General features: G+C 40.5%; 3 protein-coding genes across 3 annotated transcripts; all 3 read right to left on the bottom strand.

Moving 5' to 3' along the window:
- Nucleotides 1-351: 351 nt before the first annotated feature.
- LOC310948423 (heterogeneous nuclear ribonucleoprotein A0-like) lies at nucleotides 352-6,935 on the bottom strand. Its single transcript, XM_083915542.1, has 3 exons — nucleotides 6,603-6,935; nucleotides 6,169-6,273; nucleotides 352-2,118 (listed from the first exon to the last, which is right to left on the bottom strand). Exon 3 carries the CDS (start codon nucleotides 2,030-2,032, stop codon nucleotides 1,007-1,009), a length of 1,026 nt encoding a protein of 341 aa, XP_083771668.1. The 5' UTR covers nucleotides 2,033-2,118; nucleotides 6,169-6,273; nucleotides 6,603-6,935; the 3' UTR covers nucleotides 352-1,006.
- A 139-nt stretch (nucleotides 6,936-7,074) lies between these two features.
- LOC310948424 (heterogeneous nuclear ribonucleoprotein A0-like) lies at nucleotides 7,075-8,860 on the bottom strand. Its single transcript, XM_083915543.1, has one exon. It carries the CDS (start codon nucleotides 8,786-8,788, stop codon nucleotides 7,865-7,867), a length of 924 nt encoding a protein of 307 aa, XP_083771669.1. The 5' UTR covers nucleotides 8,789-8,860; the 3' UTR covers nucleotides 7,075-7,864.
- A 1,301-nt stretch (nucleotides 8,861-10,161) lies between these two features.
- maea (macrophage erythroblast attacher, E3 ubiquitin ligase) lies at nucleotides 10,162-23,951 on the bottom strand. The gene is made up of 9 exons (XM_083915745.1): nucleotides 23,858-23,951; nucleotides 19,542-19,724; nucleotides 16,519-16,722; nucleotides 16,140-16,262; nucleotides 15,362-15,438; nucleotides 14,294-14,402; nucleotides 12,795-12,928; nucleotides 12,226-12,421; nucleotides 10,162-12,068 (listed from the first exon to the last, which is right to left on the bottom strand). Exons 1-9 carry the CDS (start codon nucleotides 23,924-23,926, stop codon nucleotides 11,973-11,975), a joined length of 1,191 nt encoding a protein of 396 aa, XP_083771871.1. The 5' UTR covers nucleotides 23,927-23,951; the 3' UTR covers nucleotides 10,162-11,972.
- Between the last annotated feature and the right edge of the window lie 1,308 nt (nucleotides 23,952-25,259).

The following is a 25,259-nucleotide window of genomic DNA, read 5'->3' as shown; positions in this document are numbered from 1 at the left end:
AGAATTAATTCAAACTACATTCATGTGGAGAATGTGAATTTGATGGAAATTTAATCCTTAAAGTATTAGTGGTTTTCCTCATTGCATTGAAGGTTGTCATATATCTAGTGATGCACACCAGCTTACTCTACAAAAGTAAATCCATGCCGGTATAAAATGGCCGATGCACTGAAAATGCTTACATGTACAGGCAATACTCCCTCCTGGTGGTGGCTTTATGAACTTGATGCATGAGGCAGATTATCCATGGCATGGATAATATCAATGCCATCCACCAAAGTGATTTTAATGCATTATCTGCAGAAATGCAACCCACACCTTTTGAATTAAGACTGCAAGATTAGATAGATTTTCAAAACATTAAAAACTTTAATAAAAGCAGAATCAAACATAGGGGTGAACACATGGATTTCAAAACTGTTTTAATCTAACAAAAGCCTGTAATGGGACGGGTGGAAAAAAAGGTAATTTACAGATAAACAGTCTGTGACATTTCTCGCAAAAAAATACTTTGTCACGAAAGTGTTTTAGATCAAGAAACTCAAGCAATCGAGTCCCATGCTGCCCGACACTGCCACCAACATTACTTAAAACCCTGAGTTCATGATGCAAAAATAACAGACACATCTGGCTGGTTTGCAAGACAAACAAACTCAATTACTGAGTTGAGAAGCAGTGACTGACATTGATTACGGCTTTACAAATGGTTCAAAGCAAGTATTTCCCCAACATAACAAAAGTACAATTCAATAATTCACAATTCCTAGTAGTAAAGTCCATAATGTGTGGAATAAGGAGGACAGATGGGGTGTCCGGGTGGGGGGAAGCCAGGATCCAGTCTCATTCATTCATTCAGTGTGGGTGATGGGCACTGCTCCCTTAACTGAACTCAACAAAGGCCCCTCACCCGGAGCATGTGTACTGTGTGTGTGTGTTTGTGTGTGTATTCAAGTTCGCTGTAATCAGAATTTTCCCCATGAACATCACAAAACTTGGAGGGAGCCCTTTAATAGCCGCCGCCGAAGCCACCCCTGCCGTAGCCGCCGCCACCACCGCCGCCGCCTCTGTTGTACGGTGCCCCGCTCCTGTAGGAATAGTTGCCCTTCACTGCACCATAACTGGAGTGCTGCTGTCCGTAGCCATCCCCAAAGTCACCATTACTGTATCCACCCCCCATCTGGTTGTCGTATCCTCCCTCGTCGTAGCCACCATATCCCCCGTATCCTCCACCACCGCCGCCGCCGCCACCGTTGTTGTAACCCCCGCCATAGCCGTAGCCGCCTCCGTAGCTGCTGCCGTAGCCGCCCCCGTAGCCGCCACCTCCTCTTCCGCCGCCATAGCTCTGCATCCCCCTGCCTCTACCTCTCCCGCGGCCGCCGGTGGACATCTCCTGCTTCGTGAGAGCCTTCTTCACCTCCACCTTCGTGCCGCCGATGTTGTGGTACTTGGTGAGCACCGCTTTGGTGGCGGAGTCGGTGTCCTCGAAGAAGACAAAGCCGAAGCCTCTCTTCCTGCCGGTCTGCTTGTCGGAGATGATCTCGGCCTTCTCCACCTGGCCGAATTGGGAAAAGTAATCGGTCAAGTTGTCGGCCTCGATGTGGTCTTTTACGCCGCCGACGAATATTTTCTTAACGTTGGCGAGGATGTCCGGGTTATTGGCGTCTTCTCGCGCTATGGCCCTTTTCAATTCAACATCGTGGCCTTCGACGACATGTGGCTTAGCCGCCATTGCTGCGTCGGCCTCCTCCGGTGTCGAGTAGGTAATAAAGCCGAAACAGCGGGAACGGCCGAGCTGCTGGTTCATGACCACAACGCAGTCAGTGAGCGCGCCGAACTGTTCGAAATACTTGCGGACTCCATCTTCCGTGGTTTCCACGTTCAGTCCGCCGACAAAAAGCTTGCAAAGTTTGGCCGTCATGATTGAATTTCTTCTGAGGATGGTAAACTGAGACCGTCCCTCTGCTTCTTCTTCAATGAGCAACGTCAGGGCGGGCCGTTTGACCGTAAGACGTAGCCGTCGCTGATTGGTCATCTTGAAAACATCTCCGCTCTCATTGGCTCGTTAGGGATTCACGCAACTGCTGCCTTCAAGTGGTGTCGGAAATGTGGGTTTCAGTGCTGGGGAGAAAAGGAAGCGTGGATTTTTAAACCTTGTTTTGTTTCATTAAAAATACCAACCACATTATAAAGATATATCCCGATCAGTTCCCCTTGTCTTTTATCATTGATACTTTATGAACAATGCAAGGCTCATGCGTAGTTTACTATACCAGCAATCCCCTTGTTATCACGGTAAACCCAGCATGTTCTATAGATACACCATAATTTGTGCTTTTAGGAGATACGGAAAATGATTATAATTTTAGAAATGAAAATTGGCAATTATTCACTTATTTAATATACCATTTTAGTTGTATCCAAAATTAATTTCTAATATATCGGCTGGTGTGTCGCCTGGAAAGTGACATGATCTACCCGACAAGACCTTGAATAGGAACATACTTCTCCACAATATTTAAATGTTAACATAATCTATATTATTCATTACTTAAAGATAGTGTGGAATGGACACACTGGTCTTAAAACAGTAGTTTCTTTGCTGAGGTGTTTTTTGATCTTTTCTTTCCAAACTTTAAATTCTTCATACTAATGTATATTTAACAATATCAAACTAATATTATCTTCATTGAATAATCCCAAATTGGTGCTTTTAAATTGTGAAATGAGGTTATTTTAATTAGCTCTGATATAGCTTTAAGAATTCATGTCAAGTCAGTCACATTTGTTTAGGATATATAATATCACAAATCTGCCTCAAGGGGTTTAATTTGTGAGCACAGCGTAAAACAGGTTCAGTCCTTAGATACTTGATTTAGATAAGGAGGGAAAATGGAGGGAACCTCAGAGGATCATTCTTCCAGGAGAGGCAAACAAAATATACAGTGTATTGTCTACTGGCTATACTCAGACAGGGAGAACTGGTCATACTGGTCTCGAACCCACAGCAGAAACATAATGAAGCACCATTACACTGAGCCAGTTAAGTAGTACTGATCCACTCGGGTGGTTTTGACTCAGTCGGCTTAGTGTACGGTTTAGGTTAGCTGAAGTCTTTTAAGTGAAACTTGTGACAGTCTCTCCCCCAGCCTGCTGACTTTTCACAGTGCTTGTCCATTGCAGTTATAAGAATCTGCAGGACATTAATGCATGTTGCAACACGCCCGTACGTTGAGTCAGTACTAGCCAATAGCTCCTTCTAGCAGTTTCTACAGTTTGACACAGACATGTCGCCATGAAAGCTGCTGTATCGCTTTTGGGAAACCATCCAACTTTTAAACCAGGTCATGTTTTTTCTGTCATTTGCTTTAAATTTAGCATGAGTGCCAAGCTCGGTTGCTTTGAACATTGATTTGTTTTGACTCCCAAATCAACTATAAAGAGGTACCCTGTGGAGCAGTTTTTTTTTTTCTCAAAGTGTGTATGAATCCCTGTTTTGTTTGTCTTGTACCCACTCATGCCAAAGATTTCAAACTATTTCACTGAACTACAAGTGAGACAACAAAGGCAAGATGGTAAACGTGTAAACTGCCGGACTGAAAATACTTTTCGGTAATAAAAAAAAAGGCTCTGAAATGCAGTTAAAAAGTATACACACAATGCTTTTTGCTGCCTGAAAGATGAGGAAGAATGATACCTATTGTATCATTTGTGATGACAAAACCTCACAGTAGTGGGGCTGCCATCATACTCTGAACCTGAAACTGCATAAGAACCAACCTAATGCACCACTTTTATTTTGAAAAAGTATACAATCTTGTTTTTTTAATTCTCAGGCCGAGGTCTTCATTTACACCTCCAGAGCCTGTTCAAGGAGAGTTTTATGAGCATGAACGGACTCGTTACAGATAAATTCCATTTGTCTATCTTCTGGAGACAGCCTCTTGCACTTCCTGTTTAAATTACTACAGATAACATGTAGGGCTTTGTAAGTATAAGACTTTCCATTTTTGTTCCATGTCTTGAAACAAGTCGCAGACAAATGTCCATTAACACAAGTATGTTACACCTCCAAATACTTTGAGCCATGTGCAGTATGGCAGATTAACTCTGAAAGTAAACATAACTTGTGTTTAGTTACATGAGAACTCCACAGGGCAGGAACCATTCAGTTGGGGTTTTAAAAAAAAGGGACACACATGGAAGAAATACCTATTACAAAAGTGTCTTTATATTGTTTTCACTCAAAACGCAAAAACTATGGTGTAACCACTACCAAGCCAGTGTCACTTAGACAAGCACCTAAACGTTGCAGCACTGAATTGGACACACTGCAGTACTGCAAAGACCTGGAAAAAAAACAGCTCAAAAGATACTTTATAAAACTGGTTGAACGAAACATGAATGCATCCAACTGCAGATCTTTGGCCTCACCTCATCTGTCAAACAGTATGAAAATGATCCGTGTGACCATCAGTTTGACACCTTCATGACAGGTATCACCAGTGTACACATGCAACCACACTATCCTCAATGCAAATAAGTAACATAAGCCTCTTGGTGTATAAAAATATATAATTTATTGTAGATTCATAAAAAGCATGGCCAACATAACAGATGTTTCCTTTTCCTATGGGATGATCAGTAACCGTCAACCATTATCCTATGAAAAAGGTAAGAGAACAAAAGGTAAAATATACACTCCAAATCACCAGGTCGAGCATATTTCTGTCACAAGTTATGCATCTGGTCTCCTGAAGCCCCATGGTACATCGGACAGGACTTGGAGTGCCCTTTCCTCAAATTTGGTTAAACCGAGGGATTACTGCAGCATTGTACAGGTTTTGTGTTTTATCTTATTTTTCCAGCTAAATCAAGTTTACATTAAAACACTTTAGTTTCCTAAATACCAAATTGTGGTGGTTATGTTCTTGCAGTGTGATGCTATACCCTTTCAAAATATTATATCCCGGTGCAAACGCTTGCTCCGGTGGACAAAAAGAAGAAGAAAAAAAAACAATGAGTGACCGGGCCTGTGAATCACTTCTTTCTATAATGGGACACCTTTTCATTGTTACGAAAGCAGTAAAATTACTATTTTGACGGCTTTTTTCCCCCACTGAAATCTGTTCAAACAGGAACACAGCACTGCTGCAGCATTGTAGAAATACAAAGTTTAGACCCGGAAGTAATACTTTGAAGGATCACAACATCAGGACCGGATTCGGTCAAATGCATCATTTGTGATGACAAATCCTCACAGTAGCGGGGCTGCCATCATATTCTGTACTTGAAACTGCAAAAAAACACCTAATGCACCACTTTTATTCGAAAAAGTATACAATCTTTTTTTTTTTATTATTCTCAGGCCGAGGTCTTCATTTACACCTCCAGAGCCTGTTTAAGGAGAGTTTTATGAGCATGAACAGACTGGTAACAGATAAATTCCATTTATCAATCTTCTGGAGACAGCCTCTTGTACTTCCTGTTTAAATGTCTGCAGATAACATGTAGGGCTTTGTAAGCATGCGACTTTCCATTATTGTTCCATGTCTTAAAAGAAGTCGCCGACAAATGTCCATTAACACAAGTATGTTACACCTCCAAACACTTTTTGAACCATGTGCGGAATGGCAGATTAACTCGTTCACAATACTTAAACACATACCACAGAAGGAAAGAAAATCACCATTGTGTTGATAATTATGGTTCAGGTATTCCTAATTTGTAAAAATACATCCATATTGTGGCCAAACTTGTGGAGTTTGTTATAAAAAATAAACTGAACACAAGTAAACATAATTATTTTATTTTGAAACCCACAGTGCCCAAAGTGCAAATACTTTATCACTATTGTCAGCAGCATTGTTAAGTGGCCTGAAATTACAGTGAGTGGAGAAATCATTAAAAAACACTTTTTACTTGTTTAATACGAAATACTCTGACCTCGTCCGGCTTGTAAGTCCTCCAAAATATCACATTGTAGGCCCATTTTTTAATTGGTGATGGTCAGATAAATGAACATTTGCGATTGCTCTAGGGCACTGTGTTATCAAAATTCTCCCAAAACTTTATAACTATATATTCAATAAAACCTTTTCTGAATAGAACTCATGTTATACCCTTTCATTTAGACCACTCTGGGGAATCCTGTGAGAAAACTGACTTCACCTGAGGGGGAGAAGGCACAACCACTCTCCGGTCCCCATGTCAGCGTGGAGACACACCCCATCATTTTCGGGGGTGATTTCCTCGTGCCCAGGTTACCGTAGCAACCTGGAGAAGATGGGAGAAAAACTGGAGTGAGAAACTGGACAGGCATGGTTTTCTGGAAGAGACACCAATTTACTCGTTCCATTATGTCATTTAATGGTGGAACAACATTTGGGTCCCCTTCCACCCACTTAAAGTTCACTTAAGACCAAATCAAGTAACCCCCCCGTTTTGTTTTTATTTTAAGATTAGCTATATAATGACGCATTAAGCTATGATTAAAGTTTTACGTTGTTTAAGATTAAATAATGGCACACTTAAGCACCATCTCATATAAAGATATTCCATACATGGTTGACCAACACAGAGTGAAGACAGGTTGATTTACATACCTAGTTTGCTGGATGTGGATATCCTAAAGAGATATTTCAGACTCCTATCACAATCGACCCCAGGTAATCAACAGGGTCCTGATGTAGCCTACAAACAAACTGCTACGGCTATTATGGCTGGGATAGCATACTGGAATACAAGTAAGAACACCTAATAGGAAGTAGGAATAATCAAAGATAAATATCAGAGCCCTCATGCCCACATGTTGATATGTATTCAAATATGTAATAGGAAAATATAAAAAAAGGCATATTAGCAATGTCTAAAAAACAATTTAAAAACATGGTCAAACCCTACAAAGCCTACATGCATTGGCTGTGGGTAGACTACAACCATTATTTAACCATTTCACCCACCTGAGCGTAAGGGAATAAACTGTGGGAAAGATGCCATGTAACTAAAGATGATGTCACTTATAAAACCTGTGGATGAACTTGAGGAAGCCTGGTTAAATAAGTAAAATAACTAAGCTAAGTGGTATAACGTTTTATTTAAAATGAACATACATAAGCAGTGTTTTTAACAGTAGGTTTTGTTCTCCAGACATGAAAGTATACAATATACATTAGATATTGCTACAGGTAATGAAAAATGAACAATATTTAGGCTGAAACTATTACTATGCGTGAGGAGGTTTGAACACAGTATGGGGGAGGAAACAAAACTGGATCCTGCAGTATCACGTTCCCGCCTTTGCTGAATGACTCAAATAAGTAAGAGATAGATAATCATACAAGTAGATGTTTATCAGTATGACAAGCTAGAAAATCCAAAACCACAAAACATGCTTTCTCATCCTCATACATTGAAATCACACTAAGTTTACTCCAGGAAACAAACTAATTTCTTAAAATGCAAATATTAGGATAATCAGCATAACAATCCTACATCAAAGTTTGCAAAACAAAAAGGACTGAACGCAAATAAAAAATAATATTCAACTCTAAACGACAGCTACACGCATTAAGCGTGGGTACATAATAAAAAAAGGGATCACTGTGTTTTTATTCTTCATTTTTGTTTTAAACGTGTCCTAGTTGAACGGCAACGACAGCTGCTCGTTATTATCAGGTTTGCTGGGAAGTGACCTTCCTACCTGTTTGGGTTTGAGGTCAGATGATTTGGGGGTCTCTGTGTTCGTATCTCTGCCATTGTTGGATTCACGGCAGATGCCCCGTTATTCAATTTGATTTTGTCGTCCAAATCCTGGCTGGAGGTAATTTATGGCAGGGGATGGGGTGGTTGATTTGAGCAGACTCATTTAGTAGCCGCCGCCGTAGCCCCCCCTCGGGTAGCCCCCTCCGCCGCCGGCTCCCCCCCTGGTGTAGGGTGCTCCGCTCCTCTGACCGCCGAAGGGAGGTACTTTCATGGGGCCATACCCAGAAGAGTGTTGGCCATAGCTGGAGCCAAACTCGTTGTAGCCGTTTCCACCGCCGTAGCCACTTCCCTGGTCCGCGTAGCCACCACCACCACCATATGGTCCGCCATAACCTCCGTACCCGCCGCCGCCGCCACCACCACCATTGTAGCCTCCGCCATTTCCGTAGTTGTAGTTTCCGCCGTACTCCCTGCTGCCGTAGCCATTTTGATTTCCCCGCATGCCTCGGCCTCTACCTCCTCTCGGTGGCATGCCGGTCCTATTGGCGGCCTGCATCTCCTGCTTGGTCAGGGCTTTCTTCACCTCTACTTTGTGTCCATTGACGGTGTGGAATTTCACCACGACCGCTTTGTCGGCTGCGTCGTGATCGGTGAAGTAAACAAAGCCGAAGCCCCTCTTCTTCCCGGTCTCCTTCTCGGAGATGACTTCGGCCTTCTCGATCTCACCGTACTGGGAGAAATAGTCGCTCAGATGTTCCTCCTCGATGTCGTCTTTCAGGCCTCCGACGAAGATTTTCTTTACCTTTGCGAGGGCCTCTGGTTTGTTGGCGTCTTCTCTCGCCACGGCCCTCTTCACCTCGACCGAATTGCCGTCGACGGTGTGAGGCCTAGCCGCCATTGCAGCGTCGGCCTCCTCAGGCGAGGAGTAGGTGACAAAGCCGAAGCAGCGGGACCTCTGCAGCTGCTTGTTCACGACGACCACGCAGTCGGTGAGGGAGCCGTACTGCTCGAAGTGCTTGCGAAGGCCATCGTCGTCGGTGTCCACGTTCAAACCACCGACGAACAGTTTGCAAAGCTGGTCAGACATTTTTGAATAACGACAGGTTATCGCTCAATACTGCGTTAATCTCAAAATGGTGGACCGAGAGGAACGCCGCGGTATTTATAGCCACGCGGTGTGACGACAGACCGGCCTGGAAACTGGCACCACCTCTTCCGGTCCACTCTTCTTTGCTTTGTGTGACAAAGACGACCACTGTTCTGTTTAAAATGTATAAAACGAACTTTTCATAAGTGAATATAAACTTTATAGATAATTGTGAAGTACTATAGACAAAACATATCAAAAGTACATTTTGGTGTAATGACGCACAATGTCGGCGCAGGACGGTTTCTGTGTCACATGGTATCAAAACACGGTTCTGATATTGCTACATACTACAAAGTGAATATAAAAGCTTCATTTTATGACAAGTTACTTTTTTTCTGCGTATTGTATTCTTCTCATTCTTCCGGACACGAAGTTCCCCAATCACAAAACTGAAACTGAAACGTGGTCATAACGAGTAGGACTTTTAGCCTATATGGGTTTCAACTAAACCCACATTTTTAACCAAAAATTAAACGTGGCACCCTGTGTGTTTGAAAGTCAGTGTTTTTAGTGTTGTATACAAGTTATAACTTAATCATAATTGAGAATCAAGTTTCTAGCAGTGAGTGAGAAGGGCAACATTACAAAAACATGCCAGCTCAAGATATAAAAAGATGTATATGAGCGGTGTAGCCTATATATATGGTTTAAGTAACATTAACTGGTTTATGGCTTTTCTGTTTTATACCCCTGTAACTTGAACATTTGTTGGTTTTGCACTGATTGCGTCAAATAAAACAATTTTAAGATGTTACATCAGGCTCTGGAAACTTGAATTGGGCATTTTTCACCATTTTCTGACATTTCGTAGACTGGACAATTTGTTGATCTGACAGAATGCTCAATAATAACAAACAATTGCCCCCCAAAGCTAAATTTCCATGCACCTTGGTGACATCACAAAATCAAGTTTTAGTTTTGCAGATTTTGTCTTGATCATGAAGTTATTTGTTTTGCCGAATATCGTCTCTTTATCTTGCTCATGTGTTGCAATGTAATCTCAGTGATCAACACCACAGTCTATTACCATCTGTAAGGATGCTTTTCACTGCTGGACCCCTCAAAAAACGGCCACACAACGCTGACCTCTTCAGACCATGGAGATGTAGTTTCAGGTGAGAGCCGCAGCACTTGGTTGCATTTCCATGTCAACAGAGTTGCAGAGCATCGTTAATCTCGTCACACCTACAGAGTTTATGGTAATGCTTTTGGTAGCGCCCACAAAGCAAAGTAGACATTGCAAATAATGAAACACTGAAATCAAAGTTCACTGAAATCTTTATGAGGCATATTGCTCATGAAACAATCCCTTTATCTAGTCTACCAACACAAATACACAGGACAGTCTGTGTCTTTACAGATACAGTTCCAAATCATTTATGGACACAAATGAGGCAACTTTTGGTTTGTCAATAAACAACAAATGGAAGAAAATGATTGACCACAAGATGTTAACATAAAACTGCATTTTTGGATTGCTTTGTGTGTGTGTGTGTGTGTGTGTGTGTTTAAGGTTACATTTTACCAATCTAAGGTTTATTTGTGCATCTGTTGTCAATGAAGTCCAGATTTGTGCACATCTTGTTCTGATCTAATTTTTCTAAGTCATATAGAACCAGTCATGTGCTCAGATGACAAAGAGTTTTGAGTTTGCAAGAAAAGGCAGGATTTTTTAGCCAGTAAGGTTTTGACCCTGCCTCTGAATGCATTTCTATCAAATAAAGACAGATATGTGTGTGGAACTACATGTAGCATTGAAACAGTTGGTGCTGCAAGCAGCTTTAACATATGCAGAGCACAAGACTGAAACAAATGTCTGCAGTCTCTCTCTTTATTATCTTGTTTATTGTTGGAAAAATAGAAATTAAAACTATTTGGGTAATGTTGAATTAAGTAAAAGCACCCAGTGCTCCATATTTTAACAGAATAAATATCCTAAACTCACTGAAACCGTCTCTCTTAGCTAAAGTAAAAACAAGAGCAATTTGTTGAAGAGAACTGAAAATGGCAAATCTCACACAACAAAAAAGGAAGACAATTTCTTGAATCATAATAAAAAACAAAAAAAACAAAGATGGTTATCTTTTTTTGAATATTGCGTAAATGTCATTATGGTAGTAAATACACCATAATTGATCAAACCAAGTTTGTGAAACTAACAATCTCTTCAGAAATGAGAATTTTTACTGAACAACCAGTTAATTCAAGGATACTGCGGGCTATATCAGGTTTACAACACCCAAGAAAAGACTTGTTCAGTTCACACAGCAATCATTGTAGAAGGTTCATCTTCCTTGTCCCCAAAACCTCTGAATTTAAAACATGAGGATGATCAACTCCTATCTAATATTTACATCTGAAAAAGAGCCTACTGCAGGCCCTGGTTTCACAACCATGGGGGGGATGAAATGCAAAAAGGCAGGCAGTTTAAAAAGGAGGCATTTAACATATACCCCCCCCCCAACAACCCACTAAAAAACATGGCTAGAAGACAAAGGATGTCAACAGCATGCATCACAGATTGGGATGCTACTACATGACCAGGAGGCCAGCCATGATTGGTTTTTTTTTGTTTGTTTTTCAAATAGGACCAAATCTTGTGTTATTCTGGTTAATGAAACACTTTAGCAGAGTCCTGCCATATTATATTAGTAACAAAGGAACACCACTAGTGGAAAGTCAAAGTAACCTTGAGAGGTTTTTATTTGTTGTATTAAAATCAAACATCTACCTAGCAGTTTTTCACCCCCTCAGTCCTATTCTGTAGTCTCTAAACTTCACAGCGAGGGCCATTAAGATGATGACAATGTTGATAGTCCATGTGCTTGAATGGATCAGATCAAATCAACTTCTTGTTCTCTAGCCACATCTAAAACAGAGTCTGAAAGAAGAGGATCCAAGTTTCTGTGTAATAAAATGGGAGGTGGAAGGAAACGATCAAACTTGAGCCGATCATGTACTGGGAGGAGGTTGTGGGCAAAGTCGGGTGCGTCTGTGGGGGAGGGGGCATCGGATCACAGCTCCACAGGTGGCTCTCTTGAGTATGAGTGGGCCGGGTCACAGGTGATGAATGACGGGCCATTTTCGATCATGGTGATACTCAGACAGATTATCTGAGTGATCACATTATGTAGACTTTCTCAGCCTGAGAGAAGTTGAAGACTTCTTTGGTTCTGGGACACACCACTTTGTCATCTTGGCGGATGGACAGAAGGGACTGGAAGAGATAATTAGCAGACATTAGACAATACAAACATTTATATGACTTTTTCTTGCTTCCATACTGAATTTTAAAGTGTTTTAACATATGCAGAAATAGCTTTAGCTCTCAATCACTGTACATTTGGATGCAGTTGATCATGAAGCGAACTCACATTGTAGCCATAGACATATCCATTAGGCAGCATCATTGGAGGGTTGTTTTCATTCATGACCTCCCCAGAGATCTTACAGACTAGTCTGGAATTGGCGCAGTGGGCCATGGGTAGCGGTTGGGCCAACTTGTTAAGGGATTTACTGCACACTGGGCAGTCTGGGTTCTTAGAGGTACCATCCTCCTTGTAGCACTGACTGGAATGGGCATGGACATTAAGGAAAATACATGGAATCATCTCTCTATGTATGATGTTAAAATGGGTCTCACAGCACACACAAACGGAAAGAATAATCCACTCAGTTTTTCAAAGCTTATTAAGTAGCATTTCCACTTTGCTTAGAAAGTAGGAGCAAAGAGAATACGGGAAAAAGTTATGTGATCAAAATTTTGATATCTGGTGGGTGAATTTTATAGACTTCACTGTAGATACATACACTTAAATATATCAGCTTTCACCATTTAGTTTTATTCACATTACAAATTAATTAAACCAACTGAGAAAGTTGGACCAAGTGAAATCCAAAGGTAGAAGTAAATCATTATTGGACATAAAGAATGGTAGGATACGGTGTCTTGATGGCAGACAGACCAGCCTGTAGGGTGATAGTGAAGACAGAGTTGTTTCCCAGCTGATGCAGTCTATAGTTGTCATATCTGAACTGCTGGATCAACATCTTCCAGCGGGCTGGATCCAGAAGATCCTGAAGGAACAGAAAAAAATGAGAGACAAAAGAGAGAGCTTTACACTAACAGTCATTTCAGGACAGATGTCAGACCCAGTACTTTATAATTCTGAGAATTAGAGGTGCAGATGAACTCTTCTCCAACATGCTATTTTGTTTCCTACACAAACAATGTTTATCCCCCAAACATTTTCTGACTACATTGTATTCAGTGGGGTGATGTAACCTTGAACACACACCAGACAGTAGCCAAGTAATCAGTGTACTTTAGCCAGGATGTTCAAATCCCAGGAGCGAGTGACACGCAGCCCTTACAGTGTGTTGTCCTTGAGAGCCTCCAGAAACAATACCATCAGGTTAGTGTCTAATTCTCCGAAAACCAGATATAAGTGATGTCATGAAAAATCACGATAGAGGCAATGCAGACAATAATGTTTTGATAATAAGCATAGTATACTTGAGAAGAACTTCAGTAACTCCAGATTTCAAGTCCAGAAATTGCCAGGTGTTTGTTTTAAGCATACTGTGATAAATGTCTCCCTGCTTTCCAAAGTGTTTTCACTACAAAAGACAACCTACAATAATATAATATAAATGCATTTTCTAAAGTTAGTTACAGTTGCAGTTAAATCCCTTTATTCGGCTATTAGCTATGGCGGCAACATTATTATTGTCCCTTACTTCATTCATATGTGACACTCACACACTTGTGGGATGTAAAGGGAAGTGAATGTATTTGTTTCTAAAGACAGAATGATAACTGATAATGTGTAGCCCTTCAAAGATGTTGGCAGAGGACACAGATTCTCAGTTGGGCTTCTGTGACATTGGCACAAGATGCTGTTTTTTGTGCCATTGCACAACTCTGTTTCTCAGAGGATCTTTAAGTGGAAGTTTAAAAATAACAACACCACTGCTGATAGCAGCTACTAAAGGAAAAGTTTAAAGTAACTCAAGAGGGAATTTAGGTTTTCCTAGAAGGCAACAGAGGCCCTCTAGTGGCTGGTCTGTTGTTATACCTCTTTCTCTGCACTCTCTCTCTTGCTATCATATCTTCAAATTCCACACTTGAAATTATTTCAGTGTTGTATTATTAATTTAAAAAAGAATGGAGCCAGTGAACAAGTATCTGTTATGCTTATGATTTATCCACATGTTGTTCATCATCATGAGCACAGAACGTAAACACAGCTGCATTCAATGACTTGATAAGGTGTGTATCCACTTAGAAGAATATATGAGTGGGATGATGTGCCTCAGCATTAACAAGTCAAGTTTTGTGTAAATTAAATTCAAAGTTGTAGAAGCTCAGATGAATATACTATAATATTGAACGTATGTCAATATCTAAAATAAAGTCATAAATGTACACATTTACATTACCTTGTATGGGGAGATATGTGTATCTGATGGGAAGGCCAGCATGCCCATCACCTGCCGAACCTCATCCAACTGTCCACCCTCTGCTTGGCTGAAATGCTTCCTTGCATGTCTGAGATACAAACAGATACACACAAAGAAAATCAGTGGGTGATATTTGTTTTTGTTTTTTAAAGATAGCCAATCCTTGTTAACCAATCATTAATCGTTAACCGACCAGCAGCCAACTGAGTCCCAGTTCACCTGTCCGGGAGGCTCGGACATACTTTCCACATTACGTGTCTGTGTACAGCTGCAGGCTTTGAACGGTCACACAGGCCTAATGTTTTGTGAACACCAGATGCCCTGAATGTTGTATTCAGGGCATCTGAACTCAACTTTCTTTGTGTGAGAGCTACACTCACTGTCCTGTTATTTTCAAGAAAATCCTGGGACCAAAATCAAACACGGTAAGAGTAAAAAAAAAAAAAGTTAAAAACTGCATTCAGTGACAATTCGTGTTTTGATTCACCCAGGAAACAAGCGGAAACCACACTGCATACGCTACCCCAATCTTGTCCTGTTTTCTACAGGTTCTACATTCCTATGCAGAATCTGTTTATAGAGATTACTTTCTCAGTGGAGTAGTCCAAAATCTGCAGCTGTCCACGAAACGTATGCCAGATCCTTTCTCCACCGCATCCACACACAAGGTTGTTAACTGTGCGTCTGCCAGACATGATATGTAGAGCAGCCGATTTAAGCTGCCAATCACCATCGGCATAGTGGGACATGTCACATACATAGCTCTCTGCTGTGATCATGTCTTGCGGTCTGCCGTGAGAGCCACTTACAAAACTCACAACTAGCAGGAAAAATTGTAGATTGTAGAGCCCATTTTTCTTTTACCAACATGCAATTACTTTTTATGAGGTGTTTTTTAACTGATGGTATTAATTGGTCAATGTGTTATTGTCCGTAGTGGCTTCAATAACAGTTCAAATAAGGAAACAGTTAGTTAAACATTAGTGTAAGTAGGGTAAAGCAGTTAGTGTGTAATGCCCACATACTGTATATGCATGTGTGTGTTACCTGACTGCATCCATGCGTTTGTTTTGTCTGATGAGCTCAATGAACTCCTGGATTCTCAGACTGAACTCAAGACAACTCTGCCAAAGAAACAGACAAACATTGCCAGTAAGTTTAAACCACTTAAGTGCTGCAGAAACATCATTGCTTCCATTTTTCCTTTCAGAAAAAGATCTCTTTCATACAACTTCTGCAGTGCTGGTAGATTCTCAAGATGCCTTTCTATATTTTATCAACCAGATGAGTTTTAGAACAGAAAAAAAAAATGCTAATTCTACCACGTTAGGGTATGTACTTGGGAAAAGCTCTCACAAGAATAAGAATCAGTGACATTTTCCCCAAGCGTCAGCATTTAAAACTTGGACTAGCTATATTCGGTATGTTTATTCAGTACAAGGTTGACTCTCAAAGTAACAGCTAACTGGGAAGCTTATTATGTCTTGGCAGAGGTCTGCGCTCTACTGAGTCCTTTCTGGTTTAATAGGATAATCTTAGGATTAACACTGTAACTTGCTGCCACTGCCAGAAGGGAAACACAACCAGGAAGAGTAATTAAATCTTAACAGGTCTGTTTCGGAGAACAAACAGCATTACATTGCTGATTCTTGTATAGAAAGTGCAGAGATATGAAAAATACAGAACCAATTAGAAATGTGTCTATATGTGTCTGCTTCTTTGATATGGTTGACTTTTTTTGTTTGTCATGGGCATGGCTTTAAAGTATTTGTGAGGCCCTAACTGGAATTCATGAGGTGAAATCTGACTCTTGTAAATGAGCTACCTTCATCTTGCGGAGACGGGACTTATTGTCATGGCACCAGGCTAGGCAGGTGGCCGTCTCCTGCCTCTCCAGAGACTCCTCCACCTCTTTCGCTGTGAGGAACATCTCAATGTTGACCAGATCCTAAAAATACAAGAAAGTGGATGGATTAATAAAGAACACAAAAACAAATGTTAAGCATAGTATTAAGAGATCACAAGTCACAACACACAAAATAAATGAATATTACGTTAAACTGACAGAGTTTAACCAGGGTAAGTGAGTCTTTTAGTTTTGTCTTAATGTTCTCAAAAGCAAAAATAGAAGAGTAACTCAAAGAACTACTCAGTCTTCTTAAGGACCTTGATACGAAACAGATCATTCACACACAGACACTTACCTCTATACCACTCTGTCTGGCCAGTTTAACAGCTGTGTTGTAGTATCCGCAGCGCAGCAGATGCTCCACCATCATTCGGTCCATGCGTTTCTTCTTCCACAGGTTGACTGAGGCCGGCTGGTCGCTGCTGTGCTCCTTCAAGTGCTCGATGCGACGCTTACACAGCTTGGCACTCTCGTCTTCTGCTTGGATGGACTCTGCAGCCTACATGACATCGTAAAAAGATCATATACAATTAATTATGATAAACTACCAAAAAGTGGATAAAATACATAAAGACGGTCACATCTTGAAAGGGTTAAAACATTTAAAAAGTCCTTCCTGTTATATTGTCAGATTTGTTATTCGTTGTGGTATTATCCAGGATGTAAAAGGTTCTCTGTGATCTGTAAGGCAGTCTCAATCTGAGATCTGGAGATTGTTTGCTTCTGTCTCCGCCCACATACCAGGAGAACTTGCGGTCTTTTCCTCACAACTAAAAGTTATTACTGAGAAACAAGCAGCCCATCACTCTCGTGATTATTTCTCCCAACTTACAGGTATGTTGTTGGTGTGAGAAAGAGTAGACTTGATTGTTATAACCTACTAGGCCTGTTAAGAGTTTCGAGAGGGTTTTATGCTTGATTCTGAGTAAATAAGAGTTATATTTTAGCAGTTTAGCGTGTGTGTGTGTGTGTGTGAGGTCCCCGCTTGGTAGCATAGGTAAACTTATAAGCGAGCCATGTGCAGCCGGCACCGCCATGCTTTCCAACTTTGAACGCAGCATAGATAGTAGGCACGCACTTTTAATGTGTACGTTGTAATTGGCACTATTGTATGTATGTTTTGTGCACTTTACTTACATAGGTGTGTGTTATAAAATATGTAATTATTTGATATAGTATATTGAAATGTTTTAAATTGGAATGTTTTGCAAACTCACAACTAAAAGTTATTGCTGAGAAACAAGCAGACCATCACTCTCGTGATTATTTCTCCCCAACTCCAGGGGCGTAACGATTATGTTTCAAACCTTGAACATTGTTGAGGACAGACCAGACTAAACAGCAGCTTCCTGTAGATCCCGTAGATAAATTCTTATGATGGTACGGTGGGTTTCCTAAACATAAAAGCAAGGGACACTGTGTAATCCTATTGCTGCATGCTACATTTAAATTAGACTAAAATAACCTCTCACTTGGAGATTTTGTTCTTGACTTTAAGACTACTTTTCTCTACACCAGTCGGACTGGATCATACAACATACATGGGAGGGAACTGAATTCCAAGGCCCTAGCACACCAGCATACTGTCTATTATGACCCAGCCTTCAATACAATCAATTCAGGGTTTATATACTACTGGACAGCATGTTGACACAAAGGAAAAAATAACTGCAGAAATGTGTTTCGATTGCTTGTTGTCTGTTGTTATAGAAAGGCTCGATAGAAGAACCAGCCAGGCAGCATTCCATCACTGACAAACACAATCCACCAAAGTCACAGTTAAACCGTTAGAGACAAACCACAGCCACAATAGGGTGCTTTTGACAATAGGGGCGAGTAATGTGGCTTTTAACAGTTGGCTATACATGTGTATGCTGGAGTTCTTAGGTTAAATCTAATACCCTTTTAACAGCCTTTCCAGACATTTTATGACCGCATGACCACTTCACTTACAACTTGTTACATCAGTGACACACTTTAACTTGGTTACTACATATTGCTATAAAGGAACTTTCATTTAACTTATTAGAGCAGCTCAGTCAGTGGGTCAGTCTCCGGGTGCGCAGTGGTTGTCCTTTTCAGATAATGTCAAATCCAGCAGGATTCCATAAATAAACTACAGGTTACCACTGCAGGACCACACAATGGCAAACTTTAGTGTACAACCTCTTTGGCCGAATATACGTATTGATCTATGTTAAGCCAACTTCCGATTATCTTTGTAGTCCCAATGTTGTAAATGAGGAGCCCTCTGAAAACAGAGATAATGGCGGCAATACCTCTATTGTAAAATTTGCTAATTAGTTAGAAAGTCACAACACAAGAAAAACAATAACACAGAGAGTCAGAGGCAAAATACGTGTGATTAGTGACAGAGGGTAATTGCCTTTGTTAGTCAAAAGTGTCCATCATCCAAACAGTTTTCAACCATAATTAAATTAAAAGAGAAACATTTGACACACTGACAGTCTGATATAAAAGCACAGTTGGTAGGGATGCTAATTTGGACCTTTTTTCTGACTGATAGCAGACCTTAACTGTAAATGGAAAAGCAGGCAGGGAGGGACTCCAGTTCACGTGCCCGGCATGCTTGGACATTAATTCTGCATTCCATGGACAGCTGCGTACTGGTACTGGTCGTACAGCCATAATGTTGCGTACATTGTCATTGATACATGCAACCACTCTCTTGGAACTGCTTGCTTGCATGTTTGAGCCTTCATCTACCTGCAAGGTTGTCAGCTGTATGTCTGCCTGACATACTCTGTGTGTGGAACGGCCTATTTGGTCACAGATCTCTTGCTACTGCAACAAGTTTTCAGCTCTTTTTTTCCTCTACTTCATGGCTCAGGACGGACTGCTGGGCGGCTCCCACAACAGCCAGCTACGGAGCAACAACGAGTATGCCAGAGTCACACAGCTGACACATGCAATTTGCTAGTGCTTAAGGTCTCGAATAAGCATCTCCAATAAAAGGCATGTCGTTCCATGTGTCACCTCCATGAGATGTATTTACCTTTTTCAAAAAAAAAGTAATCAGTAAGAATGCTTATAATCAGGTTAACAGTTACATCCTTAATTGCTGATGAAAATATTAGATGTTCAACATGGAAATGTATTGCTTTGGTGTGCAGATGGCCCTAAAGTAGTAGTAACATGGCAAGGCCTTAGCCAGTCTGGAATTAAATAAACTAAAACAAATATCTTGGCTTTTACTGTACAACAAAACACATCTATCCATTAAAACACTTGTTGAACGCTGATAGAGAGGACAATGCTGTGTCAAAGTGTGTGTGTTTGTACATCTGTATCCCTCACCTTCCTCTTCAGGGCGCTGAGTTTCTCCACCACACCATCCAGCAGTGACACCACAGAGTCGACCACTGGGAAGCTGCTCAGCGTCTTCTCCAGCTCTGCAACAACCATTGTGACGTGACTCGTCTCCCGGTCAATGTTCTTCTGAGCTGCCCTGAAGCGTTTGTTCAGAGTCTCGTATGGCACCTGCAACAACAAGGCCATGGGCTATTTCACTCGGTGTAACAGGCAAAGAGCAAGCATTTAAATTTTACAACGCATTATTTATGTACATGCACATATGAAAATGACTTCTAGCTGATTATGGTGTGTATTTTGCAAAAGGTAGAGGCTTGTTTCGATGACTAAGCCATAATGGATCCTCTACAAAACAAAACAAAATTGTATTGTGCCACATTGAGTGTTACGGTGGATCAGTTTGCAGGTACTTAAGAAACTGGAGCACACACAGGAATAAACAGTCTACCCAAATACAAATACACTTTGCAAAGACTCTTTTTTCTCAAAAAATGTCACCGGCATTCGGAAAGACAGTAAGATTACCAGCAGTGTGCTCTATGACCTGTGAACTGTCTTCTAGCCTAATTTCATGACATAAATGAGAATCAAAACTCAATGGAAACAAATTAATGCAGGAAGCAGATAACTGGCCCCTACTTTATCACACTGCAACAATCCTGTCCTCCTTGCTTCTGCCATCTACAGAATATTCAGACATTGCTACATTTAATTGCACTTGGTATAATGTTAGTAAGGATGAAGAGCTCTAGTACCTCTCTTATCAACATGATCCCCTTCATCTTAACAAATCTTGTTTAAAGTTTCCCTAATACATACTGTGACGATATCATAATAATGAAACCTCTGGTTTATTGTCACCTTGACCACAGTGAGGGCAGAAAAAGATCTGCATTCACAGACAATCTTTGATCATGTATTTACTTCACTCCTGTAAATATTCATTTCTGTAAATTCAAATTTGAGTCTTTTCTAATATATATGATTAGTCTGTATAATATTTTTTGTTTGTAGATCTGGAGTTATGTAACAAAAATAATTCCCCCCCCCGGGGATTATTAAAGTATTTCTGATTCTGAATACAAGGTGGCTTCACAGATCCCTGTGAGCCAGATTCATTTGACCTCTGTGGTTCCTTTTGAGTTATCGCATTAAAGAAACAGGCGTTCCTTGATCCATTACAAGGATTTTTTTTTTGTAAAGTTAGAGGCAAGTTAATTTCACAGGTCACTAACACTGGGGAGGAAAATTATTTAAGTGTGCAACAAAACAGGAAACAATAAAGAATGTTGCTGCTCTGCTGGGATTTTAACTATAAGAATATAATATAAGAATCAGCTCTGTGCAAAATTAAAGCACAGAATGGGATCAAATGATTCAGATATTTAAATTGCAACACAGAACAGTTTTGTATGCACTAGTAAATATGTATTAGTGTCCTGTTGACAGAAACAGGGGGCTTATTCTGCTCAGGTGTGTGTGTCCACTGTATGTGAGGGAGAAGATGGAAAAAGTCTGGTTTTATGAAAGTCTCCAGCATTTTTTCTTCCTGAGGGTTTCGTCAAGATCAAGGTTTGCCACTGACACATTCAACTTGTCAGTGTTTGTCCAGCAAATATTGATTTTTAGTGACACACTTGGCCAGATATCAAAAAATGACTTCATAAAATGAGTATCAGTGGCCCAATACAGTAGACTGTGACGATAACAGCAAGATGTAGAGAAAGATAAATCAACAATATAATGGGGCTAAAGACCATAGAGAGTAGGTCAACTGCTTGTGCATGCATGGCTGGATCAGCTAAGAAACACCTCACCTCTGTCCAGCAGAAAACTCAGAGCTCTCTCATCTATAGTCCCTGTCACATCCACTCTCTGTTCTGCTATTTCAAAAACCTTCCACCACCGTCTCATGACTTGTCTAATGTCACTCTAAGCTGAAACATTGTGCTTCAAACAGCTGATGTAAAATCTGTCATCAATACAACACACAATAAATCTATAAAGATTATTATGTAAATGTTTGTTGTCTGTCCTGAGGTTCTTCTATTCTGTTTACCTTTTAATCGTTTAGTAGTGTTAGTTTAGTGTTTTCACAGTGCCTGCTAGGCAATTCTTGTGTATTCTATGCATCTTATATTCAGATATAAAGTATGCTATGCTATTGGGCTATTTATTTTATTTATTGTGTTTATTTTCTGTTAATATATTTGTTTCTTCTAGATATGTATTCTATTTATAAATGTCTTCTATTCCTGTGTAAGACTCAGATAACCTGCTGCTGGAACAAAATATTGTCCCATATATTTAACAATAAAGTAAATCTATATCTAAATGTAGCAAAGTCATGTGCTGAATGTGATTTCAAAGGAATTAAATGCTTTGCATAAGCATTCAAACCTGGACATAAGAATCTATAAACTGGAAATTAACTATTTAACTGTCTCATATCTTATAGGGTGTACTGAATTACTTGTTACTATCACTCTTTTCCATACAACCTTGATTTACTTGACATGTAAATCTGTCATTATCGCTGTAGTAGTTGTCTCTCATGATTTGTTGGGAGGTGGCTCATTGCGAGAGTCATGTAGCCTGCAAGCCCACTCCAAGCAGTGCACATTACTCAATGATAATCAGAGTAACCACAATCATTAAATGGATTAGGCATTTTTTTAAGAAAGTCTGAATGATGATTTTGACTTAGCTTGAATACAGACACATTATATATGCAGCATTGTAATATCATTGCACTGTAATGGGCCTGTATGTTCAGCATTCTGGGTAAAAAAGCTGGTCACAAAGCCTAGCCATTTATGCACATGTAAATGAGCTTACAATTTCCCTTAACAGTGCTTATGGAAAACCTTACACTGATCTGAATGAAAATATCCAAAACATCCACAAGGACATAATAGCCACGCCATAGCATTTTTGTTTGTAATGCAGATTAGCAGATTCCTCAGTGTCTGTGTCAGGCAACGTTGTGATATTATAATTCTGCTCAATATAGCTCCAAATGTAATCAACACTGCTCTCCCCCAGCTGTAGACCCCCATTTGATACCAATTATAACCATCACTGCTGTCTTAAAATGGTGCCCATCTTCCTTTGCTGCAGCATCCAAGGCAAAGGCACAGACATACCCCCCTAAAACCACAGCCATGCTTCTCTGAACACATATACGACAGCAGCACGCTACATTCATCATGATAACAGCATGTCATTAGTTACCACACAAAAGCTGCCAATACATACTCTACTCACAAACGTGCTTTTTATACGACGACGCTTTCTTGGACAGCCTGGGCTTGTTTCAGCTCGTCTTTTTTAGCAGTGTCGCAGTAACGTTATGTAGAATGGAGGAAGGGTGCGTGTGTGCAGCGGCTGTGATTTCTCTCGCTGGCCATTTTGAAGTGCAGAGAGAGAGGCAGCAGCAGCAATGTGATGACACTGCGCTAAACTCACAGGACTGATTCTCTCTGCTTGACAGCGTAGCGTTACGGTGTTTTCAACCCATCCATCTTCCATCCAGGCCAGCTAGAATTTGCATGCTCGACGTTATTACGTTATCTGGTAGGCTATCCCATCTTTTAGCGAAGGTAAACGGTGGCTACTGCTGGATTCACCACTAGCAAATTATAGCTAGCAGCCAAATCGCGAATGCAACTGCAATTTCTTTGACGCAAAGCTGGTTGTTGAATAGACAGAGCAGCCACGTTGTGACATTTTTTTGTCAGTTGTGACGGTTATTTTGACGTTTATAACCATCATTTGGTTGAAATTACACTGCCAACGGTTGAGAACATAGGATAGCAAAACCGTTAAATTGCCGTTGGCCACACAGCTAACGAACGTAAAATAAATGTTCGCTAACAGATGTACGTTAAGTATAGTCAAGTGGCGTTTCATAACTCATGTCAAAGGACCATTTTGTCAAAAAACAACTGGCTTTCACTTAGGCTAACAGCTCTGAGGCCCTCTACACACTTGACATGAATAATACGAACTCATTAAGACAGTAGGCAGACAAATAACTAGCCAACGGCTATTGTTATTCATCGAACTACTTCATCTTTGCTATGGTTTTTACAATACAGGTACGTTAGCGAACGTTAGTGGACGTTGCTAAGTTACCTGGTTAAGCTAACGTTTAGCCACCCTGTCAAATTCGCTAAGTCTCTTGCTATCAAATTAACTTATAATCCCCGTTTATCCAAACAGCATCAAACACACCGTGTCTTTGGCACACATAAGAATCGTTAGACTATTATTACAGGGCAGTTTCAATTCTCGTTTACCTTCAGGGTGGGGTACTCTTGGACTTTGAGAGCCATGGACAGTTGAGATGCTGTCTCTTGCACCGCCATCTTGGTTTTGTGGTTTTTCTTGTGGTTGTTTGTGTTTTCTTTTTTTTCCTCTGTCAGTTTTAGCATGGCCTCGGTGCTCACTACCGCCATCTGGTGACACGGTGTCAGCACTGACTCTGTGTAGGGGACCCGGTGCTTTGTTAGAAGATCTTTCAGATGCTTTTCTTATCTGAAGTGGCTTCAAACAAAATGCAAGCTATTTACATACAGACAATGCAAATATTCATTCATTCATTCATCTTCAACCGCTTGTCCCTGTCGGGGTCGCGGGGGGCTGGAGCTAATCCCAGCTTTTATATCCTATATTTATATCTTTTAAATTATTTTTCTTATATTGTTGTCACGCCCAGAGGTGGATTAATGCACAGGCTGGCCTAGGCTGCAACCTAGGGCCCCCAGGTATGCAGGAGCCCCAGATTGACCAGACTATTCTAATCTTTTTTTAATACATTGGGAACAAAAACTTTCCTTCTGTTGGGGCTCTTAGAAACATTAAGTGACTGATTGGATAGATATGGGACACATTTACCCAATCAGCTGCCATCATGTGGCCGGGTCCATAAGGTCAATTTTGTTGTTAAATGGTACGTCACTCACTGTTACTAGACATTATAGCGGCAAAATGTCAGAAAGGTAATGTGATAGACTGAAAGAACAGCAGGACCAAGATCTACCAAAGAAAATTCCTAAATTGACAGGATTTTCCAAGGTTGGAGACTCTTCTTCTGTTCTAGCGGGTTTTTTCTGATAAAGCATGAAACAGACAGTACCCTAGGGGCCCATGACCACATTAATCTGCCACTGGTCACGCCTAATTTCTGTGTATTACTTTTAAATTTTGTGTATTCTTTCTGTGTTTTTCTAAGTGTATAGCTCCGCTAAGCACAACATCACCAGGTCAAATTCCTGGTATGTAATCTGATTACATACTTGGCAACAAAGATGATTCTTATTATGATTCAATGTGACACTGTTGCAGACAACTCAATATCACCACATTTAGTAGCTGTTCTGGAAACCCTTATTCACATCAAATGCTCTCCATGACCACATTTCTCAAAAGGACCATTTCAGAGACTAGTAGATTGTTTTTGTTTGCCTTCATATGTTTAAAGAATCTTTGGGTATATAAAATGCAACTCATTATTATTATTAAACAACGTGGTCCAGAGTCAGCATCATTAATCATATGTTCTTGTATTCCTTAGGGCTGCTGTATTTGAGAATCCACCTCACGCAGAGGTGAGTTTGAGTCTTATCAATCATTATGGAACTTTATTTTAAGACCAGATTCCTGTTATTTAATACAGCCCATCTGGTGGTGTAATGCTGA

This window comes from Echiichthys vipera (genome assembly GCF_963691815.1).
Source record: "Echiichthys vipera genome assembly, chromosome: 6".
Lineage (NCBI taxonomy): Eukaryota > Metazoa > Chordata > Actinopteri > Perciformes > Trachinidae > Echiichthys > Echiichthys vipera.
The sequence above is the reverse complement of the archived record's forward strand: the minus strand, read 5'-3'. Positions and strand labels throughout refer to the sequence as shown.

Bases quoted from the DNA above. Each gene is read 5' to 3' on its own strand.
- LOC310948423 (XM_083915542.1), bottom strand. From the start codon at position 2,032: ATGACCAATCAGCGACGGCTACGTCTTACGGTCAAACGGCCCGCCCTG.
- LOC310948424 (XM_083915543.1), bottom strand. From the start codon at position 8,788: ATGTCTGACCAGCTTTGCAAACTGTTCGTCGGTGGTTTGAACGTGGAC.
- maea (XM_083915745.1), bottom strand. From the start codon at position 23,926: ATGGCGGTGCAAGAGACAGCATCTCAACTGTCCATGGCTCTCAAAGTC. The intron at 12,929-14,293 runs GTAATGTAAATG...CTGTTCCTTCAG, and splicing joins CACATATCTCCCCATACAAG to GATCTTCTGGATCCAGCCCG. The intron at 12,069-12,225 runs GTGAGTTCGCTT...TATCTCTTCCAG, and splicing joins GATATGTCTATGGCTACAAT to TCCCTTCTGTCCATCCGCCA.